We start from the raw sequence: 16,634 nt of genomic DNA on the forward strand, positions 1-16,634 counted from the left end.
CTGATGTTTAACAGAACAAACAGTTTATCTAGTTGATTCTTTGATTTATATGTTTTTAGTGGCCGTGACTGAACCGAGCCAGAGAATGTCACCAGCGATCCAGAATAAAAAGGCAGCTGAGTGGCAGGATATTAAATTGGATGTGTCATTAAATCTGGTGCTTTCAGTATTTTTGTTTGTCTGTGTTTGCGACCCCCGAGGAAAAGGCCAGCGTGCAGTCAATAGTTTTTTGGTCTCATTTTCATGTTATGAAGCCACATTAATCAAGGCGGTGCGTCAAGAATATTTGGAGGGACTGTACTCCATTTTTTTGTGGTTGAACTTTGCTAAAGTCAAAAAACGGTTCATATTCTAATATCACCATCTGCAGTAGATACTCACTTATCTTAAAATAGGGGACAGATATCCCCGGGAAAAGAAGGTTTCACATGCTCCAAGGAAATGAAAATTAGGTGTGTTTCCATCAACTAGTTTGGAGTGAATAAGCCAAGACATGCAAAGAGTAGTTTGTCAGAAGACAGAGAAGAAGAAGTGGAGCAATAAACATCGAAGAGGAAGAAACAAAACCAGTCGGCTCAGCCATCTACGAGGGAATCTTCTTCTTCTCTTGGAGTGGAAAAGGTGTTTCCATCTCCTACTAAGCGCATGAACTCTGTTTTTCAAAAAAGTTAAAAACCATCTTAAGCAGGCCGAAAAACTTTTGCAGAATTACGGAAGTTTCGTCAAATCATCCATTAACCTTTTCTAATGCGATACTTCATAATGTGAATAAAATATGCTAATAGAAACACGTCTAATGAGAGACTTCGTTAAGTTACAGCAGTGAGTCAGGCTGGAAAGTTCACGTCAGGTACTTTGACTCTACGCTCTCAGAGTCTCTGTTAGCCGCACGGGGAAGTGACTTTTGCTGCGTTCCCTCAAATGGGAATGGAAATCATAAATGTAAATGCACGGTCACATAGACGAGGAGATGCCACCTGACTTTGTGCTTTGCATTTTTTCCAGTGTGGTTGGAAAACACTGAGGGAATATTTGTGTGTGTTGACGAGCTAAATAAAAGATGAGGAGAGGCCACGTGGGAGCAGTGTTGTTTAGACTCAGGTTCTCTACTTAATTTGAGGAGTTAATTAGAGCCAATGCAGTATTTATTTCAAGTCATTAAATCGTACACATTCCTGGCCGGCTGTGTTTGAGCACACTGAGATGTACGGCTGAACATAACAGGACGGGAACATCCTCTTCTAAGACTCTTCCGAACCGTGTTCATCTCAGTTTAAGTGAAAGTCGCCGCAGCGGTACTTGGTGATATCGAACACTCATCATTCGGCGCCCTTCCATTTAAAAAGGGCTTTATGTCAGTGGAAGCATTAAGTGAAGCTCGTCATGTAAACGCACACTAATGAAGTGTATGGATCAAGAAAATCGATTAGCAAATGCTTTCCGTTCACTAAGAGATTGGTTTTGACTCGTGAGTTAAGTGTTAGTGAGCTAATGAAAGTGATATTTCACCCTGGAAGAAACATGGTCACGTATTAGCATGCAAACCCATCACGTGACTTCTTGAATAGTCGGCAGCTGCTGCTTTCTGCTTTTTACTGGTCGGGACTCACTTTTCTCAGCGACTATTCAACATCCGTCATTATCAGAAATTGCAAAGAGAATGTAGTTTTTGAAAAACTGCAAACCACGAATGGAGGATGTTAAAAATGATTTGATTTTTGAATTCGTCTCGGCTGTCAATTTTACATTAACTGCTTGAAATGAGTGCCATCGCTATGGAGACGCAGGCTGGATGATTGAGTTGATTCAGAGCAGGCATGCAGGCTGAAAACAGGAGACAGTTCTTCCAGAGTGAAACTTTTTTTTAAAGGTTATTTCTTGTTAGTGGTCAGTCTGGTTAGAAGTGTAACGATGAGGCGATCGGGGCCCAGCAGTGCAATCCCCCCTGCAGATTCACTGAGGACATCCCTCCCCCTTACCCTCCATCTCCACACTGATTGGCTCCGAGTCAGGTGACCCTTGTTCCCCCACTGGGGGAGGGCCATCAGGACCTGTACCTCTTTCAGGGTCACCTGCCTCCTTTGGGAATGCCGCCCCATGATAGGTTGTGCTGGCGCTTGTGGGTGTGGTCTTCCCTGTGGTTGTGACGAAGGGGGGGGGAGGAGGAGGTGGAGGAGGAGGAGGAGGAGGAGGAGGAGGAGGAGGAGGAAGGGGGCGACAGAGTGAGTGATTAGTGAAATGTGAATCAGCCCGGACAATCAACTTCAGAGAAATGAGTGGTGAGTCCTGAGTGGGGAGAAAAAAAAGTGTCACCCGTTAACATAAAGACCCAGTGATGATAGTGGGCAACATGATGAGCACACAGAGCACAATTTAATTCACCCGTCAGTTCACACACACACACACAGTGATGTCAAGTGCTGCGGCGTACTTTATACCCACACTCGGTCTCTCCAGGTGAGTTCGGCATTCACAACATTTGCAGTGACATATCCACGATCATCCACAATACGTTCCTGCTCTGCTGCTATTATCAAAAACACACAGCGGTTGTGACTCTTTAAACGTCACAACGCAGATATCTGGCAGTTTGTCAGAGGAGACTTTAAGGTGACACTAAGCTCATAAAATACATTCTTGAATGGTTTTTTACTAGTGCTGCGTGATACGGTGAAGAAATCATATTGGGATTATTATAACAGATATTACAATTGTGATGTGATTCATGACTAGTGGGAATGACTATTTCTGCACTATCATTTTCATTTTCACGGAAAGAAACTATTAAAAGCATGATGAGAACAAGATTTGTAGATCAGGGCATCTCTGCAGCACCACAGCACGTCTTTTACATACTTTACCTTTAAAACACTGCAGCTTCTACTATTTGGATACTGCAATTTCAATTTCATTATCATTTCCCTTATTTGTGCACCTCTAGTTTTAACACTGCAGAAAAGGTTTTCTAACTCCCGGGTCAATCAGGGTTTGAGAGAAGGACTGGCTTTCCCTCAGTAATCATTTAATCCTGCTTTTCATCTTATTTTACAGAAAAATCTCCCCGTCTTCCCTTTTTTTTTCATGCGTGATCACCATTAAAACTCCTCTGCGTCCACCCTGTTAAGTGTTTTCACAGATAAGTTGAAATAGATACTGGTGGCTTTTTTTCCCCTCCGCCACAGCTCTTTTCCACTACCTCACCCTGAGCTGAGCTGTTTCACAGGAAACTCCGTCACCTTGAGGCAGACGAGCAAACATTATGACGGCCGCGTTTGGAATCGTTTCAAACATATGCCGAGAAAACACGCTGGGCATTAGCTGCCACAGGCCTCGTATTATCAAACGTATTTATCTTGATGACACACTCCACATCTTGATTGCATTATTAGCTCTCTGTTGTCCTTGAGGTCCGACGAGCAGCATGCTGCTATTGGCTTCGGCTCCCGCACTAATAAGCCAGCCATAATGTTAGCATTCTGCAGATCTCACACCCAGACTGGAGGAAAAGGGCTTGTTCTCTCTCTCACTGTGAGCCAGTTGACAGCGTTCACTCTGAATGAGGTGCCCCGTCAGTTCGCCATCTGCGCCGGGCAAATTAAAACTGTACACCAGGGGGTGTTTGGCCCCGGCGCCTCGGACAATAGCTCCAGGATTTCATCATTACCTCAATTTATAACTATTGTGTTATTCTGAGTGTGCACATAGGATCATATTGTATCTGCTCCTTTTTCTGTTGCTAAAGTACACAAAAAAAAAGAGGAACATTTGATTACCTACACAGGCAGGCGTTTGTCTCACGCCCTTCCTCTCTGCTGGCTGCGATTGTTTGGGTGACAGGAAAGTGGAAGAAAGAAAACGTCCCTGCCTTTGGTGTGCTTTCGAACACAGAACGGAGCCCCTGTGTGACAACAGCTTTGTTCGGCATATGGGGTGTTTCATTGTTTGGGAAAGCTGATAATTGATCTTCAGCGCTGAGACTTAAAAGGCTTTTTGTGTTAAAAAAACAAAACAAACTATAAACACCCAAAAAAAACAACAGAGACCGAATCTGACTGCGTGTGGAGAACTTCAAACAGTGCAGTGAAGCGTCGGGGTGGTGAGAGGATTAAGCAGGAGCGTCGCTCATCAAGTCTCGCTACCGACTGAGTGGTAATTCCTCCAGCGGGGAGGCTTTACGGACTACTGAGGCACTGTGGGACTGTTGAGGTCCGGGCCGGAGCCTCTGGCAGACAAAGTAGCCTCTGTTCTGGGAAAGACACCGAGGGACTTGCAGGATGGATGGTTCTGCTGAGGCGTAATGGCCGACATCTTCCAGCATGATGGGCTCAGTGACGATACTCATCACTGTGTTGGATCAACCACTGCCATCAGCTCCCCAGTGTCCCAATTTGTGCAGTGACAAAAGGGAGCTGACTTTGAGCAAGTCTTAAAAAATGCTCCTAAAGTTGAGGCGGGTGCTTAGTTGTGTAGATTAAAGCGACAGAGGCTGGCCAACAGCTATCTGATTGAAAATGACTAGTTTTGAATGTTGCAGTGTTAGAAAATTGTCTGAACACCGCCTCCTCAATCTTATCCGAGTGCTGGCCAGCTTGGCGGCATTTTCCATTTCTATTCCGGCCATGCCAGGGGCTGCGCGGCGTGGCCAGCGGGGGAGTAATGGGACGTGACAGGGATGATGATCCTTCTTGATACAGGGCATTAGGCAGGCTGGCCAGCCGAGCTCCTGGTCCATCAAAAGGAGTGATGCTTCAGACAATGGCTTCAATGTTTACGCTGTCAGACTGGCTGAGAAGGAGAGGTGGCCATTCAGCTGCCTCAATAAAATATTCTGTTACCTCCCAAGTTGTAAAGTGCAGAAACATTTACTCTGTGGGCATATTAGAGAATAAATCTGAGCCTCTTCTCCACATAAAGTAACAGTGAGCGAGGAGGTGGAGGATCAATATGTTGTTCCAGGATATTTAAACAACTATTCATTTTCTTTAATGTTCTGGGTCGTATTCTTTATTTTATTTATAGCTTTGGCCATCGCTTTTATTGGCAAGTTTTACTCAGCAACTTTACAAACATTGCCGGCCAAAACGCTTTCACCTTGATTATAGCGCCAACTGATGGTGGACATATGTCACTTTTTGGGGTCTAACATACAGTATGTGTACCATTTTATACCTCCCCAGAAATACTGTAGTGCCACGTTCACCAAAACTTGGGCTTGGGCCCCTTAAATCTGTTAACCAAGCCGACCATTTTCAACTGAGACTTTGCTGACTGACTTTTATCAAACATATTGTGGAAAAAGCAAAAGAAAGTTGACCTACAGGCATATATTAAAGGGTCCAAGCCACCCGATTGCTGATAATAAAAAATTTAGGGTGTCGCCTGTATCACAAGACCACTTTTACCAGTGGAGCGATTACAATAGGGTTCCCAACACCACCGCTTTGCCTGCGATGCCCACTGTCCACCCGGGCTTGGACCGCCTGTCCTCCGTAAACATTTTGATTCTGATTCTGCTGAGTGACTTTCTGGTTAAACAGACTGCAGCTTTACATGACTGTGCATTTCTTGGTGCGTCCACTTAAAAGTTTCACCATCAGTTAAAGTGCCTTCAGATAAACTTTGGGTTCGTTTACAATTTGTACAATCATCTGACCGCTCATGTGCTTTTGTTGTAGTGATGACACAGCTTCCCAGGATCTGAACAATTTAACTGTTTGGGTAAATTGTTAAGATTACCAACAGTGACGATAGCCCAAACTACCACAATAAGACCCAGCTCGCATTAAAACAAATCTGTAACCCCTCCACTGATTTAACTCTGAATCATGGCTGTTAACGGACACAAACCAGCTGTTGAAAGAAGTAAACCACAATCTTAGCGTACTTAGCCCCTCAGTGGCGACCAGCTACATCACCTGAGGCCGTTAAATGAAAAAACAAAGACATGTCCACTGACCATACGCTGAATCTAGCGCCGTGTTCTGCTTGCGAGTGGTCGCCAGGACATCTGGAGAAAGACAAGGAAAGACAATTCAAAAATTATTCCAGTGTTTGTGGATGTTTGTGTGTTATGATTCGTAAAGCTCCCTGCTTTCTGGGCTACAATTCATTAATTCCCTAATGGGAGACAAGTATCGTTGAATTTTTCCTGTTTGTGCTTCTGATCACATCCCAGACACATGCAAAGGAGCTATAACAACCCACTTTGTCTTGTCTAAAAAACACTTCTGTGAGCAAATGCTTAATTAAGATAGAAAGATTGAGAACAGTATTCCAGCAGGGACTGTGAGCGAGGGCGGACAAACTACTCTTCAAGCTCCTTCAATATGAAATGAATTGCTGCCCTCGTTGAAATAAATACATCATAATGCTCCATTAAAATTGGTTAGATCCACAATCACTTGTGCCTGCTGTCGCTCTGCCATCAAGACCTGATAACAGTCAAAAGGTGTTTTTTTTCCTCCTCTCTCCTCCTTTATTGCTTATGCAAATCAGTGAAATAAATAAATGTTTCCATCTCACCGTGGCAGGTATCAGGGTGCTGACGGTAACCGTTCTCCACATCCTGTTCAAACCCGCCTCTGAAGAGTGAAAAAAACAAAAGAGACACATCAGTTCATTTGCATCAGTCCATTTCCCTGACTGTCCATTTCTAACAAAGCACCTCGTTGAGTCTTCCCAAAATTGGTTTTGCTGATGAGGACCTGCTCGGAGTGCTCCGTAACAAAATTTAATTTGTTTCGTGTCTGGCTGAGGTCAGAGGGCCTCCCATTTGTCGTTGGGACGGAGCGTTCGCCGGACCTGAAGGGAAAAATCCACCCTTGGATCTTCCTACAAGGTCGTATATCATCAATTTTGTGGCATTCAGCAGATTCCCGGCACTTAGTTTGTGATGAAGAATTGTAATTTACTCTTTGTGTGTCCTCACTTTCCCTCAGCCGGCTCTGCTCTGCTCTGCCTGCACTTCACTTAGTCATTCCCGGCATGTTTTTCAGAAGCAGGGCCTCTGTCTTCATACGCAGCACTTTCTGTAGCTGCACTGTATTTTAGTAAACTGAGGCTTCTGCTGGTGAAATTGGTACCTCCGCGTTCTCCACTGTATGATTGTTGAATGTCAGTGAGAAATAGTCTCGAGGGAAGTGTGTTGACACCAAAACCTGTCATTTACCACTGATATTTTCATAAAAACACTTTCTGCTGTTGAACCTCTCGCATTGCTGATGGCACGGCACGTGTATCCACAAAAAAACATCTATATTTTTCGCCAGCTTTCTGCAGCAGTAGGAATAATATACTGAGAAAATAAACCTAAAGATGGAAGTGTTGTCGTCAAAAGTAGTCCAAGCATGCTTGTGTGGATTTAGAGGGTAAAAGAAGGACGACGTGAGCAGATTCAGAGCAGGAATATGAGGTTGTGCTGAAAGTTTATTACTAACTGCTCTTACTATCACATGCAAGGACAAAATAATACGTGAATAGCCTGTTAGTAGATTGATTTTAAGTATGTTATGGATGAGTTTCCCTTTTAAGGACATCTGTGTAAATACTTCAATGAACTTAAGAGCAAAAAAAGGAAACAAAAGCTCAATCACTTCAAATAAAATGCTTCAAAACATTTTTTTCTGCAAAATGTTGTGCCTTTCTGAACTTGCTGCTGAGCGATCCAAATCCTTCTAAATTCGCCTTTTGAACCACTCCTCCAAAGTGACAAGAAGCCCCAATCTGACAATCATTGATTTTCTGCTGCTCTGATGGAAATGTGCCTACGATTGCTACGCTGTTCTCTCTCCAATAAACACGCCGTCTTTCACCTCGGAGTCAATCAGAAATCAAAGTCTCATCCATTGGACGGTTGAGTAATGAGATCGAGCCAACGCACGGTGGAGCGGAAGCGCCTCTAGCCGAGCGGGCGCTTCGCATCGTCGCCAACAATCTTCCCACACGTTGTAATGCACCAAATAAAAACAGACACGGGTTCATATAACTGCACAAGCACGAGCGTAATGATTCCAGTGTTCACACAGAGACACTTTGTACAAGCAGGCATGCACGCCTACTCTAAAACAAACCAATTAGTTCCTTATATAACCAACACAAACCTACAGCGCACACAGATTATATGCAAACAACAACAGAAACAAACTCCTCACACATGTCCAACACATGATCTTGTACATGAATCCTTTCTAGAGAGTCGCAGTCCTCTACACAAACATGTTGTACGTCTCAGCTCCTGAAAGAAACAACAGACGTCTAATTTGGAGGCAGAAGCCAGTGAGCAGCCAGCGAGCGAGAAACACTGAACTCAAATCAACTCAAAGAATTAATCACCTCAGTTTCTTCAGCGCGTTTTAAAGCAGCAACTCTGCCGACAACTGTCAAGTTTAGGGATGTGTGTTTGTAAAAAACCTGCTGCAGGGAGGCTGCTTAGCACACAGATACACACCTGGGGTACCAACATACACACTTTCTGAATCACTAAAAAAAACCTCAGCTCTATAGTGATGATAATCAAATCAAAGAATGCCAGGCTGAGGCTCAGTGTTCGTGTGAAGAATGAAAATATATCTTTCAGAGGATGTATTGTTAAAGCCTCGGAGCAGCTGGTTTGACGTCACACCATGAAGGGTGTGATCATATCTGCAGTTTTTGGTCTGAATCAGTGAAAAGTTTTCTTAAGTTCATATCTGAGTCGTTTACAGCAGGGGTTGTGAACTTTTGTCGACTTGCGATCCGTTCTCACTGTTACGAGGCTAAAAGGTTGTGACCAGTTCAACCGAAGAAAGATTATGTGTTTTTATCCAATTCTTCAAGGGGCCTGAAGAGGAAAAAACAACCACTGATTGACGCATAAAAACCAAGGATCAGGAGACGGCTTGAATATTTTGTACATACATTTACATTTTGTAAATAAAACATATGTTGGGATGCACTGGTTTAAAGGATTTTGCCACAAAGAAGCTAAAACCAACCGTGAACTCAACCTGCTGACAATCGTCTGTGTAGCGAAACCCTGTGACAGTCACAGAAATCCTTTCTGGTTCAGACACAAAACAAAACAAAGTCCCTGTAGATGTGCTTTAATCCACCTGTTTGTACGTATATTTAAAAAAAAATTAGGTAGGAAAAACACAAGAAAGACTTTTATGAAAAGACCTTGATAAGATTAATGGTGTAATGGGGACATCAAGAAATTAGTTTGGGACCGACAGAGGATGCCATGTGTGTCTGTACTGTATGCGTAACTATCGCTTGGCAAACGACAAACTGTCTACCATGCAGCGTGTCTCCTCAGGCTGTGACTTACAATCACTGGCTGGCTGCTCAGCGTGAGACGGAAGATGCACAAATCGACGGAAGACACCGACTCCCTTTTCCCCCCGTTAATGCGACTTTGTGATCCATAAATCTGTGTTAAAATTGGCTGGAGGAGAGCTAGTTAGCTGTTAGCAGCCAGCAGAGTGGGCAGCAGAGTCCTGTGGTGTGTTTGGTTAAGGCAGCTAACAGCTAACAGATTGTTTACAGCTGTTAAAGCTCTAAAGCTAACAGAGCTAACAGCTAACAGAGCTGAATGCACAGCAGGACTGAGCGTTTCTGTTTAGATAAATTGTAAAAGTACTTTTAATGACAATACTTTTAATCTAGGAACTAAAGATGATATTTAAGGAAAGAAACAACATTTTGATTTTGGGATGTTTTACACAGCGCGTTTAAAAAACACGCTAACAGCTGTTTCCAGTATTTGAGGTGGGGAAACGAGTCGTTGACTGTATATTACATGACTTTGGTCGAAGTTTCTAACCATCATCCCAGTGTTTACTTTTGTCTGCGTCATGTACCAAAATTTTCTCAGACTTTCCGACCTGAGAGGGAATTCACATGAATTTTCCCAGTCGGAAATTTGTTTTCCCACAATAATTCAGACCGTGTGTGAACACACAGAAAGCACCCAGCTGTGCTTCTCATGGCTGTAGACAGAGCATCGGTATCATACTGCCACTGCACATCTGCCAGAAAAAATATTTTAAGATCAAGCGTGTCTGTGGTGTCAGTAAATGCAACGTCCCTTATTTCAGTAACAACAGAAGCTTTTGCTCCTCATTGCTATAACAACTGATAAAAAGAGCACAGTGTCTGCGTGGAGCAGAAGAGACAAATTCATTAATTAAAAAAACAAAAAAGCCGTCGTAGTTGGACAGCAGCAATGAAATGATGATGCATCAGAGTTTCTGGTGCTCGAATAATTATGATTGTAGCTCGTTCCTTTTGAACGTGTCCACAAATGTCGCTGGAAACATTTTCATGGAAACAACTTCAGTGCAATCAACACAGAGACCGCCGTTTGTTCCTCTCAGTAAACACTGAAGTACGTAGCCCGAGTGGCTCAGTGCAGTCTGCCCGACGTGAGATTAACAATGCAAAAAAACAGTTTTTTTAAAGCGCAGGGCACTTTACACTCCGTACTGAAGTGAGTCAAAGCCTGTAAACAGAGTGTGTTAACCAGCAGGATGACAGGTCACCTTTACGTTTGAGGGAGCGCGCCAGATTTCTCGGCACTCTTCGCCATAATTGACCTTCTCTGGTGTTCATGCACATGAATAAACAGTTAAATGTGACCGTCGGGCGAGATTCATTTTGTTCTGCTCGGCTTTCCAAACACAAGGAAACTTCTGGCTGTCACGTATCCACATCTGTCTGCTTTTTTCCCATAAACCCCTTTCCAGTCTGGGGTTCGTGTCCTGTATCTGGCTCGGTTACACTCTTACACAAACAAAAACTGCAACACAAAATGATTTGGTAGCTGAGTTTTTCGGTCGCCATGTGATGATTAAAGGTCTCGTCTCACAAAAACAAACTGAACTGAATGTCCCCCACATGGTTTAGTGTTTTATGTGGAATCATTATTTGTATCTTGGCACTGATAATAAAAGGAGCTCTGCACTCAGTGGCACAATGATGATTTCATTTAGTAAATCAGAGGAATAACATTTTATTTTTGGCAGGCAGGCCTTTACTTTTAATGAATGCAGTGTTGACTAAACCTTAAATAACACGCCACATCGATGTATCCGCTGAAGGTGAGTATCTGCACAACAAATTAACACCTGCAGATGAGAGTCCATAAACAAGACAGAAACGATGGCACAAAATAATGATTTCACAAGTAGACGAGATGACGACGTGAAGAATAACATGAATACTGATTCGTTTTCAATCTAAAAACATGAAAGTTGGACGGCTGCGAATGTTTTGTCTCTGAATAAAATCAATATCCCGGCCGGCCACTTTCAATTATAAAAACAAACTGGTGTGAAACATGATAATTTTATTTATGTAGTACTTTTCAAAAGACGAGATACAAAGTGCTTTGCATGGACATTGAAACCTGGAAAATAAATCCCACGTGACATTTAGCTTTTTATTTCCAAAAAGGCGAGGACACAAATGATGATTCTAGGGTCGATTTTAATTATGATTTAGCATCATGACGCATCGGACCGAGCTGTTGTTGTCAGTCGGGAGATATAATTATACAATATGTGGTGTTTAATACCTTGATAATTGTTTGTTTTCTGGACTAGTCAGTGTCCATCCTTTATATTAATATAACCCTTTATCTAAAAGAAGTTAGGACGCCGTGGAAAACAAAAGAAAAACAGAAGGTATCGTTTGTGGTTGAGCTGTTGTTCCTGAGCCCATGCAGTGATATCCTTTATACAAGTGGTGAACCTCGGCCCATCATTACTTGTGAACGACTGATATCATCATGATACCATCACCTGTTGTGTTTTTTGGAGCAGTCAACAACTTTCACTGTCTTCTGTGGCTGCTGTACCGACTTGTCTGAAACCTGTTGCTGCATCAAATTCAGAATAAACAATATATCTACAAAAATCAATGAAGTCGATGAGGTAAAACATTAAATATACTTTCTTTGGACTGTTGTCTGCATATTTCAAACAGAGAAACATGTCTGATGTTTGCGACTGGAATCTGGACTTGACGTGTTAGCTGAAGTTCACCTCATCCTGACTCTGAAGTCTCTGCAGAGTTTTGCAGCTCGTGTTGTTTTTCGTCTTATGCATAAATTAAATAAACATGTTTCTGTTGTTTCTGATGTATTCAGTTTCACGTGGGTTTTTCAGGGTTTGACTGATGCCAGCTCTAATCTCAGCGGTAGTAGCTGTCGTCCATCATCAGCTCCACGATGTGCTCCTTCCTGACTGTCAAGGTCAAAACAAAACCTGCGTACGTCGGTGGAAATAGTCGTCATGTGTGCTGCTCCCACAAGCATTTTACATTTCATTGCCTTTTATTGCTGCTGCTGTTGCCTTTTTATTAACATTTGTGCCTTTTTTGCTTCTGACTAATTTGTACAACACTCTGGTCGTCTTCAAATGTGCTGTAAAAATAAAAGAGTATAGAGCCAATCTGTATTGCAATTAAAATACAAGTCTGGTGATATGATACAGACCAAAACCAATAATGAGCAGCTACCTTCTTATAAGTGTTGTGTGTGTATCCAGAGCTGGATGTATCCTCCTCCTCTGGGCCACAGGGCTCCAGTTTTTGTCCAAAAACTATTAAAAACACATCAATGAGCCACAATAATGCTCCTTCTCAACCATGAACACACACACAGCGTAGTTGATTTTGAATCAATCCCACATAAACCTTCCTAATACTTGTACCTGATCCATGGGCTGATAATAGTCTCCAACAAATACACACAACAAAACAAAATATCCGTTAACTGCTTATAAAAGGTTTATATCCTCAGTGATGCTCGGGGGCCACAGACAGGAGAGAAGAGAAGGACTAACATGTTTCTTAGTTTTGGTCTTTTCATGTGATTTGCGGCAGACAGGAGTCTCACCGGTTTAAAACAGACAACATCACGTCGATGCAATCCTGACTTCTCCCCGCTGGCTTCCTGCTCAATTTAGAAATTGATTTTAAGATTTCACTGAGCTGGTGTTTGGCTTCAAGCTACATAGCAGAAACGTTGGCCCCATATGAGTTAGTTCAGAGCCGTACATCCTCAGGTAGGGGCCCCTCTGGCTCCTGAACCACCTGCCTGAAGAGATAAATCTCTGAGAATCAGTGACTTCTTTTTAATTCCATTTCTACAGACATGCTTTTATGTCATGTTGTCTTTTTATAGCTTGTTTTTTGTTTTACATTGACATTTTGTGATGTCTTTTCTCTTTTACAGTCCTTATCTTTCATCGTCCTTCTGCCTTTTGTCTTTTTGTTTGAACGTTATCTAAACTTAATTTAGTCTTGTTTCTGTTTGGCCTCACCGTTTGTCTTTCTGTTGACAGCATCCTGCTTATGATTTGTCTGTCAAAGCACTTTGTAAACTCAGGATATTGCCAGACTTGTCCTTTAAGGTGTTTCAACCTGCACAGCTGATCCTGTTTCAGGATCTTTCTACGTCCTCCGTCCTTGGCCGTCCTTTGTTCTGGCATTGTGCTTTGGCGATAGTCATTTTGTCCGATGCATAATGGATGACACACAAACTGAAACACCCAGACAACAATATGAAGTTGAGCCGTCCAGTCAGACAATCTTTGAATGTGTGAAGAGACAGAAAGATGAAGAGGGCTGTGAATCCTCTCTCTTCTCTCCTCTCCCATCCTATCCTCTGGATCAGCCACAAATCAGTCATTAACATTTATGCCACCTCTGGATGAGAAAGGACTGCAGGACAAAAAAAAAAAAAAAAAAAAAAAAGAGACTGCTAGTCCATGAAAGAGTGATGTGAAAGAGGAGAGAGAAAGAGAGACAGAGGGAGCAGGAAGTCCCCGGAGGACGACGACTTTTTGAACCGCTTCATCTCAACTCTGGTCAGGCTTTTCTCATCAGTTCATCCTTCTCCTGTCCCATCACCAACCCTTTATCATCCTTATCCTCTTTCACCATCCACTCCTCTCCTCCCCTTCAATGATATATATGCACATATAAAGATGTCACTTAATGCTGGTTGAAAATGTGATGTTGCTTCAGCGCCACACACAGAGAGACAGCCTGAGCCCGAGCAGACGAGCAAAAAGAAGCTAAATGACAAACAGATGTTCTGCTCTTTGGATTCGAACTGATAAAAAACTCACACTTCTCTTGTGCTTTTTGTCTTTCCTTCACTTTGTGAATCCATCTATGCCTTGCTCGTTTTTTTCTTCCTCCTCTCTCCCATTTTCTCCTCCTGTCTCTTTTTTCTTCTGTCTGTCCATACTTCTCTCTCTGGCAGGGGGCTAATACTTGAGATTGGACTGGATATTTTTTGGCCGATCTCGCTCACGTTCTGCTCCATCGGTTTACAGTGCGGCTCCGTCCCCGCACGCTAAACGTAAATCAAACCTCGGCGAGCGGCTCGGAGCTCTTGGCCAGCGTGAAGCCACATCGGCACTTCCTCTGACTCCATCACAGGCACGTCTCACTTTGAGGACCTTCCCTTTGACAGCAACCACTAAACTCCTAACCTCAAACCACATACGTATCCCTAATCTTAATTACAAACTCCATTTAAATCCTTTAAGTCACAACTGAATGAAAAACTACTTATTAATCTCGCTTTGCCGACTCTTCATGCTTTATTACACGCACACTTTTAATAAACCGAAACATATTTCTATCAAATCTCATTACTTTTACTTCCTCAACAGCAGAACATCTTTAATGATTATCTCAGTGTGCGGCAGCAGGAAGCATAAATAAAAGCACCGACCCATAAAACTTTCACGGATTTCTAAACAAATTAAAGGCTCTTAGTACTGGATATCCTGCTTGTTTTAACTAATTAAATGGCCTCTCTCTCTTCACAATATTGCATCCCAACAGGAAGCAGAACATCAGATTTACCACTCCTCTCCCTCTGGATGCAAACACAAGAATACCACGGCTCAAAAGTCGACTGACAGCATTTTTTCTGAATAGCCTGAACTGAAAAAAAAAAAAACAGGTTAGAAGTAAGACGACATTTTGAGTGTTTCCCAGAATGTCAGCTACAGCCAGCAGCCTGTTAGCTCGACTTCGTCTTGGCCGGGGATAGTTTGAACTGACAACCAGCTCAGACTCCAGGAGGTAGTCGCTCCTGGCCAAGAAACAGTCTGGAAGATAACCCCCCCTGTAAAATGGTCACTTTTGCATTAAAGTTTTTGTTATCACTGCCAAACTTTTGCTTTAAAAAAGTATATTACACTGAAAATCTGTAGATATAAAAGTGTAAAAGTAAAAGTGTCAAAAATATGGATATTTCAATATAGATTCTGAAACACTTCAGTACTCATTTTCGGCGATTTTTCGGCGTATTTTGCACGACCAGCTGCCTGTTCGGCCTCAGCATCGTGGAATTTAGTTAAATTAGTTTTTTTTAAACTTAAATCTGTTATACAAGTAGCTAACTGCTTTAGCGCTAACTCAGTCAGCAAATAACGTTAGCGAGTGTGCAGTGGAGAAAGAAGTTTGCAGTGACGTCTTATAGTTGAGCAGAGGTGCAGTGTGCGCACAGTTCAGGCTCTTTGTCGGTAGATATACACTGCAGCTTTTTAAGACCCGAGCCAAGCTGTGTCTTGCTTCCAACCTTAAAGTGAAGGTTAGCCACATCAGTGTGATATTAAATATTTACTACATTCTGTTGTGTCAAAGGTATTGTATTGAAGTTAGAAATTCCAGTATTGTGACTGAGACTAGTGTCAAAGTCTTGCCACCTGCAGGATTTAAAATGAAAAGTTTGAGTCGTGGCGTAAAAAAATGGGTGAAATAGATCAAAATGTCCATAAAACCTGCAGCACGATCCATTTTCTCTGCTGTTGATCCACATTCATGTTCAGTTAATTCCAAACACTCACTTTCTCCAAAACACTAAGTACACAATGTCTCTGACCTGTTCTGAAGCTGCACCAGGAAAGAAGCTTTATTAGAAAAATGACATTTTTTGGAACATGGATTAAGTTGCAGGAGCGGTTTGAGGAGTTTTTAATGGATTTTTTTATGCTTTTCTTTGCTGCCACTGCAATGCACTGTAGTCACTGTGAATACAATCTGATCACAGCTGCTGTCCTTAACTAATGCAAGCTACAGAGCCAAGTTTCAGGTTTACAGGGGTTGAAACTCAAAAGACAGCTTGTTAGGAAATATCGTTGTTTGCTTTCCTGCTGGTAGATGAGAAGATCAGTACCACTCTTGTTAGCTTAGCACAAAGACAGGAAGCAGAAGGGAACAGCTCAACTCTGTATGAAGCTAACAAAATCCACGTACCAGCACCTCTAACGCTCACTAAATAGCAAATAAACAACTATTTTATTCTTTTCTCCTGACATAAGCTAACTGGTGGCTGGAAACCGATGGTTGTGCGACAAGATAAGACTCCAGGAAGTCACTGCGCCCTGTAATCAATAACCTCACCTCATAAAGTCCCCACTTTATGGTGGTTGGGGACAAACGATGGATGGATTTAAGCACAAGAACCCAAATATTATTCTGTCAAATACACAAATAAAAGAGGGCACACAGAAAAAAATGCATCTAAAAGAAAAAAAATCCCATTAGCCTCTGTCCGTGTGAGGGCAGGGAAAGTAATACGTCTGGGTGGCAAAGATGGGGATATGCAGTGACTCCAGGTCTGCACATTT

At 42.5% G+C, this 16,634-nt stretch overlaps 1 protein-coding gene across 3 annotated transcripts in view; it reads right to left on the reverse strand.

Annotated features, from left to right (window-relative positions):
• The window catches only part of sema6cb (semaphorin 6Cb), a 170,650-nt gene that overhangs the window by 15,503 nt on the left and 138,513 nt on the right, over positions 1-16,634 (reverse strand). The window contains exons 18-20 of one of the 3 annotated variants that reach the window (XM_073485694.1): positions 6,523-6,581; positions 5,957-6,007; positions 2,058-2,135 (exon numbers count right to left, since the gene is read on the reverse strand). In XM_073485694.1, the coding sequence (XP_073341795.1) occupies positions 2,058-2,135; positions 5,957-6,007; positions 6,523-6,581 (188 nt within the window). Of the gene's footprint in view, positions 1-1,979; positions 2,136-5,956; positions 6,008-6,522; positions 6,582-16,634 lie in introns of all 3 variants that reach the window. The other 2 variants (XM_073485693.1, XM_073485695.1) reach the window with 2 other exon arrangements.

This window comes from Pagrus major, chromosome 17 (genome assembly GCF_040436345.1).
Source record: "Pagrus major chromosome 17, Pma_NU_1.0".
Lineage (NCBI taxonomy): Eukaryota > Metazoa > Chordata > Actinopteri > Spariformes > Sparidae > Pagrus > Pagrus major.